General features: G+C 39.2%; 1 protein-coding gene across 6 annotated transcripts in view; it reads left to right on the top strand.

Moving 5' to 3' along the window:
- LOC105932247 (piezo-type mechanosensitive ion channel component 2) overlaps positions 1–21,656 on the top strand; it is a 148,437-nt gene that overhangs the window by 80,819 nt on the left and 45,962 nt on the right. For 5 of the 6 annotated variants that reach the window (XM_021320871.2, XM_021320874.2, XM_021320868.2 and 2 more), the window contains 12 exons: positions 344–464; positions 726–919; positions 1,140–1,288; positions 2,121–2,294; positions 8,093–8,134; positions 8,666–8,698; positions 11,679–11,956; positions 15,566–15,729; positions 18,998–19,168; positions 19,333–19,416; positions 20,691–20,891; positions 20,990–21,194. In XM_021320871.2, the coding sequence (XP_021176546.2) occupies positions 344–464; positions 726–919; positions 1,140–1,288; positions 2,121–2,294; positions 8,093–8,134; positions 8,666–8,698; positions 11,679–11,956; positions 15,566–15,729; positions 18,998–19,168; positions 19,333–19,416; positions 20,691–20,891; positions 20,990–21,194 (1,816 nt within the window). The remainder of the gene's footprint in view (positions 1–343; positions 465–725; positions 920–1,139; positions 1,289–2,120; positions 2,295–8,092; positions 8,135–8,665; positions 8,699–11,678; positions 11,957–15,565; positions 15,730–18,997; positions 19,169–19,332; positions 19,417–20,690; positions 20,892–20,989; positions 21,195–21,656) is intronic. The other variant, XM_021320873.2, reaches the window with a different exon arrangement.

Here is a 21,656-nt window from a genome sequence, read left to right as displayed (position 1 = left end):
TGAAATGAGTATATTTTCCCTTGATTTGAGCTGGTAAACAAGACTATTTGCCAATGGAATGAGTATTTTAACCCTAAAATAAGATAATTAGATATCCTGCACTTGAAATAAGATGATGGAGATGAATTGTTCTTATTTTAAGTGCAAACATATTATTCTATTGGCAAAAGGTCTTATTTACCTGCTCAAATCAAGAAAGATGCTCTCATTTCAAGAAAAATTTACTTACGTTTAGCTCCCTTTTTGCAGTGTACATAGACTGCACACCTCTACAGGTTTTTGGCCAATAAGAATTTGCTCTGAACTTTGTCTTGTTTGTATGTAACCGTTTTATTGTGTGTAGATGATGTGTCTGGTCACGTTCTGGTTACTGCTGAGACAAACGCTTACCGAGAGACAAGAGAAACAAAAAGAAGACAGCGCAGGTCTCTCAGATGTCTTTGTGGATGAACAGAAGAAGAAGGGTAAGCCTTATGGTCTTTGTTAACGTTTGTGTCCTACAGTGTAAAATGGTTAGTTTGTGGTAACTAGTCAGAAACAAACTGCTACAACATATTTTATCCGGTTTGGAAATGGATCAGCAGGTTAAAATATGTGAAGCAAGGGAGGAAAACAGAGACTAAATCCATTATCATGCTGGTTTGTTTTAAACATGTGGCTTTATCCAGAGACGTGTAGGCTTTTTTATTTTAATGAACTCCTCCTGATGTTGATCATTTCTGTAGAGGAGGAGGAACCGGAGGAGGGAGGGGAGCAGGACCTCATGCATGTGCTCGGCAGCTTGGTGATGGGTGTTCTGGTGAAATACTGGATCTACATCTGTGGCGGGATGTTTTTCATCGTCAGCTTTGAAGGGACCATTGTCATGTACAAGATCCTCTACATGATGATGTTTCTCTCCTGCGTGGCCCTCTACCAGGTACCTAAACCACTTTTTGTGTCACAAGCCCCTGGAGTAGGTATTGGTTTCTGCTGGTTTTGGAAACTCCAGGCTGCATAGAAGTGTTTCTTTTTGGATTAATAGGGCAGCCCTCATTGTCTCTCTGTGTCCAGTTAAATTTTATTTTTAAATGCAATATTATTCCTAATCAATCCTTTTCATAAAGTTGCTGAAATGCATTGATTCCTGTTTGTTGTAGGTGCACTATGAGTGGTGGAGAAGGATCCTGAAGTACTTCTGGATGACTGTGGTGATGTACACCATGCTGGTCCTCACCATCGTCTACACCTTCCAGTTTGACGGCTCTGAAAGGTTCTGGAAAGGAGCGCTGAACGTCACGGATGACAAGTGAGTAACTGCTGATCGGCAAGGCAGGATTCTGACTCATATCTGGTTCCGCTTCCCGCACAGAGACAGCTTGGATATGAGTAAACGGCTTACTCATCATACCATTGATTCACCTGAAACCCTTTGTTTTCTGTGGCAACATTTTTCCTGCAGTCCAGGAAACTGTCCAAAAAATCTCATGGGAAATATAGAAAAAAACATGTTTTGCATATGGGGAAGTCTGGTTTAGGAATTAATAAATAATTGATTTCAGACAATCAGGCAAAATATAGAATTTTACACATACACACATTATGCATAGCTAGTGATATAAATAGTTCTATTTGTATAAATTAGTGCCTATGTATAAAGAAGTCATTCCCCAAATCACACTCACCAATGGCATGGAGATCAGTTGGCAACTTGCTCAGAGATGAAATTAACCGTTTGGTTTTCATTGGCATGAGAACAGAGCATTAAGGTCTGCATGAAAAGTAACGTAATTGATGAAAAGCTTAATAAAACAGATGTAATATGAACAATTTATGTAATTATGTCAATCATTTAATTTATGAAAAAACAATGAATAAACTAGGGTTAATTGAATCTTTGATTAATTCTCATCATTTTTATACATATACCGCTTCAAACTCAGGAAAAGTCTATTGTTTCCGTAAAATTTTCAAAATGTGTGATACTGATGCATTTTTCTGACTTGTTGCAACTTTGCATTATTATTGGAAATTAATTTTAACTTAGCGATGATAAAATTAAAAATAGACTTTTTTTTTTTTTACTACATATGGAACCTCAAATTTCCACTTTTGCTTTCATTATTTTAACTCTGTTACAGATTAAAGGACTTGGGTCTGGAGCGGTTTTCGGTATCCATGCTGTTCACCAGGATTTTTATTCCCACCTCCTTCCTGTTGGTGTGTATTCTCCATCTGCACTATTTCCACGAACCCTTCCTCCAGCTCACAGACCTCCAGGCCGTCATAGCCAAAGAAGAAAGCACCATCTACAGGTGAGACAGCCAATTTTTTATTTTCTTAGTTGTAGGACGTAATTTAAAATGTATTTCGTTCATCTTAAAATGGGTGAATTTCACAGGGATTGCTTATAAACTTTGTTCCTGGGAGTTTCTGTCGTTACCGTATAGATCTAGCAGATGTGAACTGTGCCTGTCTCAGTTTGACCTTCTCTGGCCAGAGAACTCAGTACTCAAACCACCATTGGTACACGCACATGGACAACTGTGATTTGAAGAGTCTTAAAGTCTAACTAAAAAGATTCACAAAGGGGTTCCTAGATGGTTTGTAAAAGTCTGTCCAGCTAATGTCCATAACCGCTTATCCTTGCAGGGTCTCTGGGGGGCTGGTGCCTATCTCCAGGGGTCATTTGGTGAGAGGCAGGGTGCACTGTGGGCAGGTCACCAGTCTATCACAGGTTTATAAAAAATGTGGAAATTATTTAAAATATTTTCCATGCCTGGGTTAGCTTGGAAAGGGAAAACTGAGAAAGAACAATATTTGGAACTATCTAAATTGGAACTATCTAAATGCCTTATTTATTTAATAAAATCAGATTTGTTTCTTTTTTAGAATGTAATGCAGTGAAATTCATAAATTCACAAATGCCTATTGGTAAAGCGATCTATCTGAGGAACCCTAGCTGAACACATGAATATGACTTTGTTGAAATCCCTCATCCTCTGCAAGCATGTGGTGACATTAGGAGGAAACGGCTCTCTATCAACAGGAAGAAATCTCCAGCAGAAACAGATTCTCTATTACTGGACAATTGCCACAACCAAGCTCGGTTGCCGTTGAATTACAGGTTCCACTTTTCCCCCTCCCAAGTTTGAAGTCTAAACAATTATCAGGAAGCTCCCGAGAAGTTGGAGCTCTGAATGGCAAGGGTTTGCCAAACTTCAAAATCCAATATGGCCGTCATGCATATAAAACTGGAAAAAAATGTGACGACCTGTGTCTCGTCAACTCTTTCACTCATAAGGTCCAACCTTGTTTAGTAAAGATGTTGCTGTGGTGTTTATGGTGAATAATGCTGCTAAATACATTGGTATTACTTTGTACTGCTAATAGCAGTTAGCATATCAGATAGCAAATCCCACTGGTGTTCCCACTTCTAATGTTGCGTTCAGACTGGATGCGTTCTGAGCGTCAAGGGCATCTGGTTCACATGCAAAGTCTACGCTGGACCCACCTCAAGGGGCTTCGAGGCGTCTCACAGTGCGTCACACGCATCTTGCTCTGCGCGTTTCTGAAGCTCTCTGCGCGTTTTGTGCTGCATGTTCGGCTCAATGTGCATTAAGCGACTCTAGAGCAGCCGACAGTAAAGTTGGAAAATCTGAACTTTTGCTGGTAGACACAGAGTGTCAACCAATCAGAGACTCTGCTACATGATGTAGTGGCACATTTTGACTTCTTATCACTGATAAATGTTAACATCAAGCCTCCTGGATATTGCCCACTAACCTGAGACAGATGGACAGATGCTTGTCAGCTGAAATGGGGCGGCTGTAGTTGGTGTCCTGGCAGGAGATGTGGACGCCGATGCCTGTCAGCAGGTTGTCAAACTGGGCTCGGTTGAGACATAAGTAGCGCTGAAAGCGACCTTCATCAGCGTGCAGCTACTCCAGAAGGTTGTAAAACTTACCATACTCAGAACACCTCTGCTCCGTGTCTGGATCCACCAGATAATTCAGAGGCGTCCGACGATGATGTTCTCTAGTTTTATTCAGTAAATCAAGCCAAGCTACTCGCTCATTGTACAAAGAGTCCGGCAGAGGAAAAGAACAGGTTAGCTCCTCCCATTGGGCGTCAGACGAATCTGTACATACTTTGCCAAACGTGGCGTCTGAGTCTGAGACAGCACGTCTGACTTTTATGTGCACAAGTGTCCAAGTTGAGGCGTTTGATGTCTTTTTGATGCTTAAAACGCATTTGGTGTGAAAACAGCAAATCTGGAACATGATTAAAAAAAAGACCCAAATCTCAACTGTATAGCTACAATAAATGGAAAACACCACAGTTTTCCCCACTTTCTACAATTTTCCTGAATTTGCGCTGTCATGTTTTGGCTCATCATTTTGGCTGTTGCCCTTATAACAATGAATTTGTTTTTGCTTTTTACCTCAAAGACGGTAATTAATACCAAAATCTCTCCTGCTAGAGGCAGCTCAAGTAGCACCAGTGGTACTTGTAACGCAGTGTGAAAATCATGGCTCTAGAATACCTTGGACTGGGGAAGAAGGCATACTGGTGTAACCTACAACTCAGAATATGATTGGTTAATCAAAATATATTTCTCTTTTTTTCTATCATTTAGTCTCTGGGGGCGGGGATTCAGTTCCCAAATGGCAAACATTGCCTAATTTCTGTCTGTTAATTTTTTTTTTCTAAGATAAAATGACAGTTAAATGCATCACTGGGATGGAAAACATTGAACCAAGCTCACTTTACACAAATATATCATAGAGAACAATATATCTCATAATTTTTTAATCACACATTTTTCGGACCATAAGGCACACCAGATGATAGGGTGCATTAGATATCCTTCCCAAGTGTGTAATATCACTCAAACCCTCCGCGTACACAGCTCTCTCCTGAGAGGGAGAGCTATCCGTCTGTCAGGAGGACAGAGTAGCTGGACTACACTGCCCTGTTTCTAACATAAGGCCAAAATAAACAAAACTTGTATATTGAATTAACTTACCGTATTTTCTGCACTAAAAGGCGCACCTAAAAACCTCAAATTTTCTCAAAAGCTGACAGTGCGCCGTATAATCCCATGCGCCTTATATATGGACCAATACGGTAAGCAGCCGCCGACTTCATTTTCCCCCGTAGAAGAAGAAGCGCGCGGTGCATGCTGGGTTATATGACTGCGCGAGGCGCCGTTTCATTCCGTGTGTGTGACGTACAGACCCCAAAATGGCTCCTACTAAGAGACACGCCTACGACGCAGAGTTCAAACTCAAGGCGATCAGTCACGCAGTAGAACACGGGAATAGAGCAGCAGCCAGAGAATTTAACATTAACGAATCAATGGTGCGGAAGTGGAGGAAGCAAGAAGACGACCTGCGCCAAGTAAAGAAAACTAAACGGAGTTTCCGAGGGAACAAGGCGAGATGGCTACCGTTGGAGGACAAACTCGAACAGTGGGTTGTTGAACAGAGAGCAGCAAGTAGAAGTGTCAGTACAATCACTATTCGAATGAAGGCAACAGCGCTAGCAAGCGAACTTAACATTACCGATTTTAAAGGCGGTCCTTCTTGGTGCTTTCGGTTCATGAAAAGACGTAATCTCTCCATCCGCACACGGACTACTGTTTCACAGCAACTGCCAAAAGACTACCAAGAAAAGCTGGCCACTTTCCGCGCATATTGCAAAAAGAACATTACTGAAAAAAAGATCCGGCCAGAGCACATCACCAACATGGACGAGGTTCCACTCACCTTCGATATTCCTGTGAACCGCACTGTGGATAAAACGGGAGCACGCACGGTAAATGTTCGCACCACAGGGAATGAGAAGTCCTCTTTCACTGTGGTTCTCGCTTGCCAGGCTAATGGCAATAAACTTCCACCCATGGTTATTTTCAAGAGGAAGACCTTGCCAAAAGAAAACTTTCCAGCCGGCGTCGTCATCAAAGCTAACTCGAAGGGATGGATGGATGAAGAAAAGATGAGCGAGTGGTTGAGAGAAATTTACGTGAAGAGGCCGGGTGGCTTTTTTCACACAGCTCCGTCCCTATTGATCTACGACTCCATGCGCTCCCACATCACAGATGGTGTCAAAAAACAAGTGAAGCACACTAATTCAACACTCGCCGTCATTCCGGGTGGATTGACAAAAGAACTCCAGCCGCTAGATATTGGTGTCAACAGGGCATTCAAAGCTAGACTGCGAACTGCGTGGGAACAGTGGATGACAGAAGGCGAACACACGTTCACCAAGACAGGGAGACAGCGCCGGACGACATACGCCACTATCTGCCAGTGGATCGTAAATGCCTGGGCTGATATATCAGTCTCAACTGTGGTCCGAGCTTTCAGGAAGGCAGGAATTGTCACTGAACTGCTAGACAACAGCAGCGACACTGACTCGATTAGTGACGACGCCGACGGGACGGAGCCGGGCACGTTGGATCCCGTATTCGCCCAACTGTTTAATTCGGACACTGAAGAAGAAGAATTCGAGGGATTTGCGGAATAACTTGATAAAGTGAGTTTTACATGTTTATTTTGTGTGTTGTGTTGTGTGACATTAACGTTTGAGCAACGTTATATATTGTTATTGCTTTGCACTATTTCGAGTGTTGCTATATTGTGATAGCACTAACGTTTGATTTACTGTAACAGTATCAGACTGTTCTTTACGTGTTTATTGAATCCAGGAAAAGTTCCCCTCCACTATGTGATATAAATGTTGCACTACATATTGTGCTGCTGTTGTTAAAAGATAAACGAAATACCACATCACATAAAACAGCTGTTCATTCATGTTGGGAGTAAACGGATTTGTCAGAATGCTGGTTTGTAAACTATAAATAAAGTTTGACTGACCTATCTGACTGTTTTGTTGACATTCCCTTTAGCGCAGCTCCATCTAGTGAATGCAGAACGTAACCCCAGCCTCTACTGTAGCGTCTATTCTATGCGCCTTATAATGCAGTGCGCCTTATATGTGGACAAAGTTTTAAAATAGGCCATTCATTGAAGGTGCGCCTTATAATCCGGTGCACCTTATAGTGCGGAAAATACGGTACTAGGTTTATTGTTGCTAGCGTGTACTCTGGGCATTGGCTGCCTTACATGAATGCACTTCTACTTTAGACATTAGAGTCAGGCAGTCTTGTAGACAGCTCTGGGGTCCTATCAGGTAGTGACGCAGTGTACCGTAATGTTCCAAATATCCATTGAGGGGAGCGGCTTTGTTGCTAACCAAATTCATACTTACACATTTTAACAGATTTTTGAGCGTATTGTACCACATAAAATCAATCAGTGAGCATAACTTTAATCTCAGACTTAGACAACTTCATTTGTCATTTTGTATGCACAGAGTGCGTACAGAACGAAATTTCGTTTGCATACAGCTTGTAAATTACAGTATAAGGTGCAGCAGTGATTTTAAAAGTAACAATTTAAATGTAGACAATGCAGGAGAAGTCGCAGTGTACATGTGAGTATTTTTAAAACCATTTGTATGTGCAGAATTTATTGTGCAAAGGGCATTTGTGCAAGAATGCATTTAAAAACTTAGAGTTCGGCAGAAGGCACACCAAATTATAAGGCGCGGCATCATTTTTTGAGAAGATTTAAGGATTTGAAGTGCGCCTTACTGTCCGAAAAATACGGTATGACTGTAATACAATACTTACTTTTTTCATATATTTGGTCTTTCTCTAAATGACTAAAAAGCCTTGATGGTTCACCAGTGCTGACTATTTCACTGTTACTTCCTAGTTTAAAATATATCTCCAAGTCGCTTATTGGAAGCTGGAAAGTATTAAGAAAACACACGATTATCCAGAAAATCCAGTTAGGCTACCATACAGATAAATGCATGTTAGATGGACCCTGTGTTGAAGCCATTAGCCCCGTTTTTCTTCACATTTTCTCCTAAAGGCCCATTATAACCACTGTGCTCATCAATTGCCGTGTCCCAGTCTGAGGGGCTTGGTTGTTTGATTTATTGTTGTGGGTTTTCTCTTTGTTTCGCTGCTTTTGCTCGGCTGAGCTGCTTCTTGTCTGTGACCCGCTGCCACTTTTTCTCTGCCGCCCTTCTCTCACAGCCACGGTAAAGTCAAAGAACGTGTCGATTTGATCATAAATAGGTGGGTATCTGCTCGCTTTTATTGTTGTGGTCCCCATCTTCAGCTCAGTTCACCTCCCAGCGTTGCAGCTCATGTCCTTCCCTTCCCCAAACCTTTCCTATTTCCTTGTTTTTTTGTTTTACTAAAATGTTGCTGCACAATAATGACCTTTCCTTGGATTTAAGATATTTCACGTGACAGGGCTGGTTTTCCTATTCAGGTTTTATATTTTTCTGTTTTTTGCTTGTAGCCCGACAACTTTCTTAAAACACAAATTCTTTCTAACAGGTTTTTTTTTCCAGCATGTTTGGATCTGTGAGAACGTCATCTTTGTCCTCAGTAACTTCCCAGCGATCCACACCCTTCTTAATGCTCTGAGCCCCAGAAACATCCCGGCCTCCTAATAAAGCCCTCCTCCCCTGAAATGACTTGACTCCTGTTTACCGGTTTTAATGCATTTTCAATCTGTGTGGATATTTGAGTGATTTTTCAGGTCTGATCTCCTTCTCATTGTTAATATTCACATCTGCGTAAATTTATTGTCCTGAGCAGCATCAAAGAAAAAATTCCTTCTCAACAGAGCAAGTAAGTGTCTGACTGCTGGATGGCAGAATGCTTGCCTTGATATGCAGCCGGTTCATGTGAGCCATACCCCGACTTTGACAGCACTCCATTGCCTGAGGAGACTTTAAAGGGGGTTAATGCCTCCTTTATGCTACTATTTAACAGATGCAAGAAGAACGTAATGGAATACCATTGATTGTGTTAAAGAATGCAGAAGGAATGTGCACTGCTTTATTACAATGCCTGACTAAATGCTGCTCAGGAGGCAGTCAGAGTTGATGAATCCCTAATGAACTTTTGCATCAGTGTGAAGGGATGGGGGTTGCATTTATATACTTATGAGGACCTGTTTCTCTTAAGCTGTCAAATTAACCCATCAACAGAAAAAGTTACTGGGTTTCATGCATGAAAATGATCTCTTCAAGCCTGTGCAGGTCTGCAGATAATCCTTCGTCGGTCGCTTTTACCTCCGCAGCTCTCAGAGCCGCAGCTGTTCACTTTCTTTTTATTGACAATAAAAGCAAACTTCTAATGACTTGTTAATGCTTGATAAACTTTCCCCACTTCCAAAAAGTTAATAGGATGTGTTCAAAAAAGGAATTCCTCAGCTTTTCCGATGTAGTGTGAAGTACCTGCAGACAGTACAGAGAGGATGTAAGGCAAGGCAAGTTTATTTGTGTAGCACATTTCAGTACAAAGACAAGGCAAAGTGCTTTACATGATTAAAATATAGGAAAATAAAAACAAAATAAAAGCAAGTTGGAATAAAATGTAGAAAAATTTAAACAAAATGGAACATGGGAAAATGGAAATTAAAAGCAAATATTAAAAACAGTTGGACGACAAACTTGAACTAAACAATTTAAATAGAACAGTCAAAGACAATCCTAAACAAATGTGTTTTTAATCTTGATTTAAAAGAACTCAGGCTTTCAGCACTTTTACAATTTTCTGGAAGTTTGTTCCAGATAAGTGGAGCGTAGGAACTAAATGCTGCTTCTCTGTGTTTGGTTCTGGTGCTAAACCATTCAGGGATTTATAGACTGACAGAAGGTTTTTAAAGTCTATTCTCTGAGACACAGGGAGCCAGAATAAAGACTTTAAAACTGGGGTGATGTGCTCTACTTTCTATGTAGGAAGCAAAATGCTGCACTCAACAGGCCCGCCAATGTAAAAGGACTGTCTGTCATTTATAGACATGCATAATGCCCGTCTCAAATTATATATGTGGCAAAACAGACACTTTTTCAAGAATAAATTTAAATACTTCAAAACTATAAATGTGTTTTTTTTTTATATAATTGAGCTTTTAAGCCCAGATTACAATCGTGTCATGTCAGTATGAGCTAAAGTTGTAATAATGAAAAGACGTGGTTTTGTTGGTGAAACGGATAAAGGACTTGGTTGCAAAATCAAAAAGTTTCAGGAAAGAAAATTGGATTGTTAAAATAAAAAATACAAACTCTGTGTTGAATTTTAACTCCATGTTTTTATTTAAGGAATTTGCAAGACAAAAAAACACAAAAATATGACTTCATTAGAAATCCTAATAAAAATGGATACAATCCAACTTGATGAGTGCAAAGAGAAAAATGAGGGTTGTTTCTGTATCTATAGCCATGCAACATGATGAACATACATGAAAACTATGAACTAACTAATTAAAATCATGTAGTGATATAAAGCAAACAATAAAAAACTGAAACCCTGAGATGTTAAGACTAAAATGCCATAAATAATGGAGGGTCTTGCTGATCTAAACCAAACAATTCACGTCTAAGACATAAAGGTAGTGGGACTTAATTTATTGAACCAACATTTATGAATTAATTTCTTTTCACACACCTCTTCCTTACATCCTTCCTCCGTCCTATCCTGTCTTCTTTGTTGCCTTGTACTCTTCCTTTTTCCCCTCCCTGTAATTCTATTTCTTCCTTCTGTCATTTGATCTCTGCATCCTACCTGTAGTCTTTTCTTTTTCCTTATTGCTTATTTCCTTATTATTTTCCTTCTTGCTTTCTTTCCTTCCTTTCTATATCCTCTGTTCTTCTTTGCATTGATTCCCTCTTCGTGTACTTCCTCCCTTTATTTCTTTCCTTTATTTTCCTTATTTCTTTTCCTACATTCCTACTTGTGCTCTTCCTTTCTTTACTTTGTTCTTTTCCAGATTATATATTTGAAATCTGTCCTCTAAATAAATATCAGCTACAAATTCTCAATGAATCTTTGAATTCCACACTTTCAAAAATAATCTTAAATTATTTGGGAATTCTGGAAATGGGTTTTGGAGACATTTCTTTTTTTTAATTTTTTATAAGAAAAAAAACCTCATGAAATAAAGCTATAGGAGGATGCACACGTTTCTTTACGTGACTTGTTACTTGTCTTTAGGTAAGATTAACTCCCAGAATGTACTGGAAATGCACCAGTTGCTGTCCAGAGAGTCAAAAGCAATGAAACGTACATTTAAAAGGAACATTATATTGCAGTTTATCCCAATGCAACACCTGCTGCTTCTTAAAAAAAAGAAAAGAATAGTAGCCAATTTTCATCAGCTAATGATTATGATGAGCATCTTATAAGCTGCATAATGCTCACCTCTGTCATAATATTTCCTTTATTGGATAAATTCATCTGTAGTTTTACTACAGGTGAATTTAAGTGGCTATTACTGTAATTGGTGCTTAAATCACAAAATGAAGCACGTAACAAAAAGCCCACCCAATAACTTGTTGAAGTTCTCACAAAGATGTGAATCAGTTTTATCTTCTACTTTTTCAGCAGTGGGGATTTAGAGGTCATTGGGGTTTTTTTTATTTATTTTTATTATTTTAAATTACAGAACCTAAAAGATTCCCTGACGAGGAAAGGAAAATAATCTAATCACCAACTTTGAGGGTTGAAAGCGAAAATGCCCCAGAGGTCCTCATAAGTATATTAAAACAGACATGCACAGACTAATGTGGGCGCCTGTGACTAAACACTTTTTCCATGTCTTCAGACTGGCGGAGCCCGCGGCGAGCCTGGAAGACCTCACCATGCTCAGTGCGAGCTCGGTGGAGGCTGCCCTGCCCAAAGACAAGGAGGAGGAGGAGGAGCAGCAGAGCTGGAGCTCAGATAACATGAAGGAGCAGGCGCTAGTGGTGGTGACGGACATCGACAGCAACATGAGTGATGAGAAACCCAAAAGACTGTCCGACCAGCACCAGTCCAGCACGGAGGAGAGCCAGCGCTGCAGCGCCGCAACAGAGCCGGAGCCGAGCACGGAGCAGAGCTCAGGTATAAAGCGACACGACGAGTCTGAGCGCTCTGACCAAAAAGAAATGAGCTAAAACACAATTTTTTTTCATTTAGCAATTCAGTTCTGCTTATATAGCGCCAGCTCACAACACATGTCATCTCAAGGCACTTTGCAAAGTTAAATTCAATCAAATAACACAGACAGATTAGTGGTATCATCATCATCATGACGATTCAGAATACCAAACATCAGCTGGGGTATTATCATTGTTTTAAGACTGGTTTGTAGTGGCAATAAAGAATTTCCATAGATATTTGGCCTGACCTTTAAAATGGAGGTCACTAGTGTTTCGCAGTAAGATATTCCCTCAAAGGACACCAACAAGTTCACTTCTGAATGTTAAAAAATAATAATAAATAAAACAAGGCTTTATGAAGGTTTTATAGTGGTCTAGTCAAAGTCTGCACCTATATCTGATTTAGTTGCTGTGGCATGATCTTCTGTTAATATTAAAACAGTGAGCGTAGTTTTACTAAGTAATTTCACCACATCTAAAAAGGTGTTAATTGGCAAGAATGGGTGAAACCGCAGCATCCTCTGCTGCTTACGCAGCCGTTTACATCTAGGTATGCCCACTAAAGGCTTTACTTTCTTTGCACAATGCATCATGTAAAATGTGTTTGCTGCTGAAATTCATGTGTTTTTAATTTTGCGGCAGTTTCAATCAACTTAGAGCATAAAGTTCATAACGGCTGGTTTTCTCCCAAAATTCAGCTTCTTTCTCCCAAAACCAGCTGGCCATTAATCAATGCACGCCAAGTGGTAAAAAATGGGTCGCATTACAGATTTGAATTTTTACTTATTTATTTTTTATTTTTTTGCAGTCTGTGGATTTATTTCTAGTTTTATTTTCTGACGGGGCACGTAGCTCAAGTGTGCACTTTCTCTCTCCTGCTAACATTCACTACGGCTTCAGAAAGTCAAGCTGGTCTTAAATTAAAATGCAGTTTATATACACAGAAAATTAAATGGGTAATAAAACAGGGCCCTGCAGGACCTCTCGGTTTATAATGAGCCGTCGCTGCTATATCCGTGCTTGTCCAAACAACAAGGCCTCTGTTAAAAAACGCACAGAGTTGGACATTTTATATCTTTTATGAGAACATAAAACTGAGTATTATGGTACGTCTTATTTCTCAGGTCGTTAAACCTAAAGTTTTGGAATCTGAACCCATTTTTGAGCATGTTTAGGTCAGTGTCTACACTCCTTAAGGGAAAGCTCCAGAATATGCGTTTAAATTTTTCCTTTGCTGTATTTACTGCAAAATTTCAAGTATTTAAAACTCAACCTTAAATATTATTTGACCAGCCTTTTGCTGTTATCATTTATGTAATCCATTCCAACCTGATGTTAAACATTGATAAGCGAACAATAGAGCTAAAAGAAAAAAGTAAACGCAATATAATTAAAGATTTTCTTCTCTGGATTAGATCCAGTTTCCCGTCTTAAGGTAATTTTTCTCACTCTCTATCATTTAAACCGTTCTATCTTTACACATGAAATATTTCTCATTAATAAAATCATTATTTTTAGTACGTTATACCCTTTATCATTTGCTTAATCACCCAAAGATTTTAGCTGTAGTTGTAAAGTAAATGTTCTTATTAACCCAAGTATAAGATTTTGAGGTTCTGTTCTTTATAGATCAGCAGAAATATAACGATCTCATGTTGGCTGATGAGTCGGGCTGCAGTTAAAACCTGATTTTTTTACACACTCCAAAGACAACCATTTTTTTTTTCTTACTGCCTGTCGTTAAGGAGCCTTTTTTCATGTAATATGACCATAAAAAAACAAATAAATCATATATTCATCTTCATAAAAAAACAATATACATCAAGCTTTCATCCTGATAGCGTTTGCTTTGTTCTTTTTAAGCCTGAAAAGATATTTGCACCGGGCGCGATCATCAGCAGACATAGAAATTGTTGTGTCATCTGCCTACAGTACGGCGGAGCTATCAGAAAGCAAGATGACGAGAATTGACGCAGCTTCTGTAAGAGCCAGTGTACCTTTTTGCTGCGCCTCGTAGTTTCGTGACAGCTCAGCGTGGTTGAAGGTCAACCCGATCTGAAGAGTTAGGGTTACTTAACCTCTTTCTTTTCATACCTTCGCTGGACGTCACAGATAAAGGAAGCCATATCTGCCGTTAAAGAGGTGGATGCCTCTGGGTCCAATTGTGACCCTCTTACAACGAAGTTATTGCATCACTCAGCCACCTGGGAAACTTTGAAGCCTAATGTTCCTTTTTTGCATGAGAGCAACCAGTTTTGTCGCCTTTAAAGGTATACTATGCAACCGGGGTTGATTTTCCAGTGAGGCTTCCCCCAGAGGGCGAAAGTAAAAGTGCACTGTCATAAAGATGCTCAGCTGTTCTGGTTTCTCCATCAAGCCAGGCGCCGTTGTTTTGAGCTTAGCAGACAGGCGAACGCAACGAAAAGTGGAAAAAACGGCAGTACAAACAATGACTAACACAGTGAAGGTATGAATATCAAGCTTCCCGCAGCGCGGCCGCCTCGCCAAGCCGCCGCCGCCTCGCCTGTTTTATCATTATTATTATTATTATTTATTTATTTTTTTTTTTTTATGTTGGCGAGACGCCACCGCCTCGCCAAGCCGCCGCCGCCGCCGCCGCGGTAGCGTCTCGCCAACATAAAAAAAATTAAAAATAAATAATAATAATAATAATAAAACTCGATATGCTTGCATGTTCATTTGACGTTAACACGCGGTTCTTTGTTGTTGCTTTCGTGCGTGCATATAGTGAATGGCAGGGCAAAAACACATGGAGTTCTCGCCGTAAAGCAAGACCGACTCTCGCGGTCTTGTAGAGACTTCTGAGCCTGTGAGTGCGGGCCGAGAGCTCTTGCAATTGCAAGTGCGGTATTTCCCCCACAGACCACCAGGGCGGCCGAGAAAACCTTTGTTCGACCTGAAATGACTCATTTAATCATCCAAAACGGTATGGAACACATTAATTAACTAAAAAATGTTGCATAGTATGCCTTTAAAGTTGTTGATCCACTATGTGAAGATACAGCTTAAAAGGCCGAGTTCACCTATAACTCTTCAGACCGAAGAAGGGAAGAGATGAAACAAAGAAGAACCCCTCCACAGGACCTGCTCGACTATTTTCAACCTGGATTATTTAGATCAATCAGAATGATTGGATTTTAGTTCGTTTTTTTTGCAGCATTTTGTAGTCCAAGGTGAAGGATGCCGAAGCGTCGAGTGGACAAGTCATCGGTTGTTTGATTTTTAAATGATGCATCGATGTTATCGGATTGTTAGTCATTTAATCGATATATCAGTGTGGATAGATGTGTTGTTATACCCTTGGTAAAAAGCGGGAATGTGGGGGTAGATTAATGAGGAATTCAGACGAAAGCATTGCATTTCCACTTTATAAAGACTAAATGATTTCAATGTGAAGCGGAAGAACTGAAAAGCATGATGTGTCCCCTTTTAAAAGACCTACAAAAGGCCTGAAGAACTATTTCTGGAGACCAATCTAAATAACAAATCTGGCTTTTTTTGAAGAAAAAAATATGTAGTTTAAACATTTACATGGTCTTTTATTTTACAGATCTGAAGAATAAATGGCATCTGGTGGTCGACCGGCTCACTGTGCTCTTCCTCAAGTTCCTGGAGTATTTCCACCAACTGCAGCTGTTCATCTGGTGGCTGCTGGAGATCCACATCATCAAGATTGTGTCGTGCTACGTTGTCGTTGTGGTCTGCCTCTATGAGGTAAGGAAGCTTCAGCGTCTGAGTCGTTTATTTAGGAGCTGTCTAGAGATGCTGAGAAATACTCTGATTTCACCCGAATGATCATAACATTTTTTTAATCAAATGGATAATCAAATGGTTAATCAAACATCTTTTTTGTCACATAACCACAAACTTGAGATGGTTTTATAGGCATTTCATGTGATAGACCAATGCAAAGTAGTATGTAGCATCTGGCAAAGTATCATAATTTTAACTGAATGGAAAGTGGTGCATGGTTTTCAACATCTTATATCTGGATAGTGTACTTGTGTACTTGTTTTTAGCCCCATTTACCCCAGTTGCCCTAAATAAAGCCCAGAGCGACCAATAGCCTTCAGACATGGCTGCTAGCGGCTCTTTGGACCTTCCACAATGGCTCTTAATAAAAATTATAAATTATTTACTTTCGTTTTTTCCGAATTTTCCTCAAATGTTAACATCCCATAAAAGAAAGCCTATCCATTTTTTTTTTTTTTGCTAAAGTCTTCTTTATTTTAAAGCCTGAAAATAGAAAAAATGGCAGGTCTTTAGAAAATTACAACAAATTCCCTATTAAAGATATTTATCACAAACGTTAAGTTGTCTTTTTTCCCCCTCAAAAGGTCATGTAACATTTGCAGCTCTAAAAGGAGTTTTATTTAGCTGGACTTAAGTCAAAAATGCCGCTTTGGATTGAACTGTGTGCACAGCCCTGATCTAATCTGACAAGAACATTAATCAGAGAAGCAGAAATTTATCACATGGGGACTTGAGAGGAGCTGCAGAGCGTCACGGCATTGGTGGGAAGATCTGTCGACAGGAGAATAATCAGTCGTTCACTCCACAGATCTGGCTTTTGTATTAAAGTATAATCTGACCCAATCTGTATAATATCATTGAACTTGATTTTGAAAAGTGCCTTGAGATGACATGTTTCATGATTTGGCGCTATATAAATAAAATAGAATTGAATTGAATTGAATTAAAGTGGCAAAGAGAAAAAAAGGCTATTGGTAAAAGAAAAACGTTATAAAGCCTGCAGTTAAATAAAACATCATTTGACTGGATGAAGTCATATCTGATTTCAAACTCTTCAGTTAAGCCTCTAATTAATAAGTTTGTATTGTCCTTATCAGCATCAGCACCAGAAATGATGGGCAATAATCTTGACATTATTAACAGTGTCTCATGCCTCCCTGCCGGCCATCTGATCCTCAGTTTCACAAAGACGACCTCGCTTTGTTTTTTTTTTTTTTGTTTTTTTTCTTTTGCAGGTGGTAAAAACACATAAAGCACTTAGCTGCTTAATTTCTTTTATTTTTTGGACATCTTGTAAAGAAACAAGTGCTGATAACCTGACTTTTCAGTACGCAAAAGAACTATAATTACAAAGATAATGTTGTGCAAACATCATTCCTTGTCGCAAACGCATATCTGTATACCACTTATAAGCACAGCTGCACATGAAATCCCAATGCAATGCACTTACGTTTGTGGTTGTTACAAAATGTTAAAAAGGTTTAGAGCAGGGCTGTCCAAACTTTTCTCTACATGAGCCAAAATTGTCAAGTCAAAGAAACTCGAGGGCCAAAAAATTAACACAATTGTTTTTAAAACCCAAAGCAATTATGTTTATTTTTTACCTGCTCTACAAAATAGGATCATTTTAAATAAATAAATTAGTCAGATTTGTTTGTAAGAAAATGAATGTGTAAATTATTGTATATTCAAAATTAAAAAAGGGTTTTGCTCATTTGTTGTATTCATCCATTTGCAAAAAAAAAAAGCAACAATAAACTGAACGTTTTTTGTTCTAGCGATATAAGAACCGTATTTGGGTCGGTTGTTCTTTGAAAACAATTAGCCAGTTTTAATAATTGAATTCAAAGCAGATTTTAATGCACCAAAGTCTGCATTTGCGTAATTAAATGTCATTGGATAGACGTTGCTATGAAATTAAAGAGAATGTCAAAAGTGTGTTTATTAAAAGATGAATACTTTATGTTAATCTTAACTTTCCTGTAATAATTTTGCCCTAATTAAAAACTAAAATCTTCTATCTGCATCAACCACCTGCACTGCAAAAACGGAACTATAAATAAGTAATATTTCCTAAAAATTTGTGTATTTGTCCTTAATTTGAGCAGGTAAATAAGATGATTTGCCAATGGAATAAGAATTTTGCACTTAAAATAGGAACAACTCATCTCAATCATCCTATTTCAAGTGCAGGATGTCTAATTATCTTATTTTAGGGGTGAAAACACTCATTCCATTGGCAAATAATCTTATTTACCTGCTCAAATCAAGGACAAATACACTAGCGTTAAGAACATTTTACTTATTTTTAGATCCGTTTTGCAGTGTGTGCTGGTGGACCAAATCTTTCTTGAAATGCTTTTGGGGGGGGGCACCCATTACCTGACTCCGCCAGATAGATTTGCTCCGCATATCCATCTGGAAACCTTCCGTTGAAGTAATTTTGGGAAGGGGCGAAAATACTGGTTAGCTGATTGGCCTATGTTGGTGATAGACGGGCCAAATGAACCAATCAGATTCGTCGTCGCTCTGTTACGAGCGACGATGAAAACACAACCACAAGCCAAGCTACTCTTGCTGCTGCAGGTAAAGTCTCGTTAGCTCAGCAGAGAAATACTCTGTAATTCCGATAAAACTTGCTCTATAGCCACGCTAACGCTAGTTTCATCGGCTGAAACCGCCATGTTGTTTAGACTGAACTGACGCGCTTCCCGTTGCGTCACACCTCAACCCGCCTCAAAGCCAACGCTGATTGGACGTTTCTTTGGTGAACGGCTCCAAATTTTCTTTAACGGAGAGTAGCCAGACTGATCTGCGAGTGAAACCTTGAAAGCTCGCGAGATCAGGATGGTCTCACGAGGCTAGGGCACACAGAATCAGTACAGGGCCCACAAATGGCCCGCGGGCCGCACTTTGGACATGCCTAGTTTAGAGCTATGAAACCTTTGCAAGCCACTGTCTGTATATTTGGGTCTTAATTAGTGACTTTGCAGTTCATAATCTGCTTTGTAGTCCCGGCCTTTTCGGGTTTTAATTCCTGAATATTTTACTCTGTTGAATTCCTTCTACAGTCAGCATCCTGTTTCAGTTAAAAAGAACATTTGATTTTCTGAAATTGTTATGAAATAAAATCATTTCGAGAAGTATTTAAATAGCGTTCTGAGTGGGGGGAAAAAAGCTTACTGTGATCATTTTCATGTCCTCATCGCCTGTGTTGTCTCTTGTGCAGGTGTCTCTGCTCAACTACGTGTTCCTGGCATCGTGGGCCTTTGCGCTGCCCTACAACCAGTATCGACCCCTTGCCTCTAGTATTTGCACCGTCTGGACGTGTGTCATCATCGTGTGTAAAATGTTGTACCAGCTGAACACTGTAGAGCCCCAGAAATACAACTGCAGTATAGTAAATATCATCTTTTTCTTTCCATCACAGACTCTCCTTTAACATTGCATGTATAATTGTTTTTGCATTGCACGTGCATACTTTTTTTATATAAATGCTTTTCATACTTAGCATTGTTTTCATGTAGTAATAAAATGAAAAACAGTTTCTTCTTCTGTGCACAGCCAGATGCCTACACAAAGGATGGACATGATTTCGGTAACTGGGTGGGCCTGGAGAAAGATGCAGACCTGCTGGGATACCTCAGGGTAAGACGTGGAAGCCCTTTTTTATACGAGTAAACCAAACGAAAATTGAGATTATTTTACTTTATCGAGACCTGCTTAACTCTGACCTGTGATCTGACCCCATTCAAATAAAAAAAGGCCCCTAAACTAAATGATTGTCTTTTGTGTCTATGTGTAACAATTCAAATATCTAATTATGAGCATTTGAGCAAAGAATTGAATAGTATAAAACTATACTATAAGAAGTATTGTGGTATATATAGATTCAGTACTGGTAACTACGAACCAAGAACTCTGATTAAAGTCTCCTAAATAAAGCAGAAAGAAACCGACACAAGAGGCACAATGAAGTAAATGGGAATGCTGCTTACCCATTTTTAAAAATAGGGGCGCCACCTTGTTTCATTTCCCCTATTTTTTGCTTCGACCAAAGGTGGGGGAAAAAATTAACAAAGATCCTCTTTATTCTCGTTATACTCATTTTAAACCGAGTGAGCAAAAAAAAAAAAAAAGATTATAAATCTTTTCCAAATTTTAGTCCCAGCCCACGTCGTCTCAGAGATCATTCGATCCAACGCACCCGTGTAAATGAGCTGTAGTCACAGCCGTACAGATGAATAAAAAGACTGAAAATAAGTACTTTTTTATCGGTACTTTTACTATCACAATAAATACTCCGATTATATTTTAAGTTCATGTAAACTGAGAAGTATTTGCTCTTTTTTGACGCAGCTCTTTCTTCACAACAGCAGATTGAGAACTGTCACAAAAAGTATTAACTACATGAAAACCTTTTACACAAAGTGGAGTCTTTCCCCGCGTTAAGCTCAGGAATGTTGTGCATCATGTGAAGTTATACTTTGGTATTGGTTTTTATAAATAGGGAAATACTAAATCTTTTTAGTACATCAGCATCAAATAATTAATGGTGTCAGCACTTTGAAATGATTGCGTAAACGACTATGACTTTATTATTGTAATTTAAATAAAATCATATTAGTGTCATTGTAGATCGTGGAAAATACATTATTGGCCATGGAGGAGTAAATTTCCAAAAAATAAACTCATAAAGTTTGAGATCGATTTCAAATATTTGCAAGAAAAAATCTGGATGTTCTATTATGTCAAAAAAATCACAAATTTTTGAGTAAAAAATTATAATTTTCCACGATTAAAGGCACAAATTTGCTATATTAAAACTATAGTTTCTTACATTGCAAAGTCGGAAATCTGGAGGGTGTTCCACAGAGTGGATAACTTCCAGATTTTTATTTTTATTAATTTTTCTGTTGCAGGACAACTTCTTGATGTTGGCACTATTGGCTTTCGAGGTGACCATTTATCGGCATCAGCTGTACTTCAGATTGAGGAACAAACTATCGCCTCCAGCAGCCAGAATCATCTTCCATGACACCACGCGTCAGCACCTCGACATCGGCATCGTCAGCTTTGTTAAATACTTTGTCAACTACTTCTTCTACAAGTTTGGACTTGAGGTGGACAATTCATTGAAGTAATAAAAATGCATTTAATTGGGAATTACAGCGTATTTAATGCTTTAGTTTGTTTCTCTTGCCTCTCCTGGTTCTCTTAGACGTGCCTGCTGCTGGTGGTGAACATCATTGGCCAGCGTATGGACTTCTACGCCATGCTCCATGCTTTTGCCCTCATAGCGGTAATGCAAAGACGACGGAGAAAAGCCATCGCTGAGATCTGGTCAAAGTACTGCTTCTTCCTTGCGAGCATGCTGACTTTCCAGTACTTTATCTGCATCGGGATCCCGGCTGCAGCCTGTAAAGGTTTGTTTGTGTTCATGGATGAGCTAAGGTTGAAATCACAATAACCTACCAATCAGACTGAAGGAAAATGTTGGATCCTGGATAATGTCTGGACTAGGTGCTAGCGTCATGAAACGGGTGGCCAGATGGGGGCTACTGACAATCTTTGGATGCCGCACCAAAACTATACACGGCAAAAATGGATCTAAAAATAAGTAAAATGTTCTTAAAATTTGTGTTTTTGTCCTAGATTTGAGCAGGCGAATAATATTATCTGCCAATGGAATGAGTATTTTGACCCCTAAAATAACATAATTAGACATCCTGCACTTAAAATAAGCAGATGGAGATGAGTTGTTCCTATTTTAAGTGCAAAAATATTATTCCATTGGCAGATCATTTTATTTACCTGCTCAAATCAAGGACAGATACGCTCATTTTAAGAAAATATTACTTATTTTTAGTTCCGTTTTTGCAGTCTAA

The sequence above is a fragment of the Fundulus heteroclitus genome, chromosome 6, assembly GCF_011125445.2.
Source record: "Fundulus heteroclitus isolate FHET01 chromosome 6, MU-UCD_Fhet_4.1, whole genome shotgun sequence".
NCBI classification, from domain to species: Eukaryota; Metazoa; Chordata; class Actinopteri; order Cyprinodontiformes; family Fundulidae; genus Fundulus; species Fundulus heteroclitus.
This window is presented reverse-complemented; position numbering and strand designations above follow the sequence as displayed.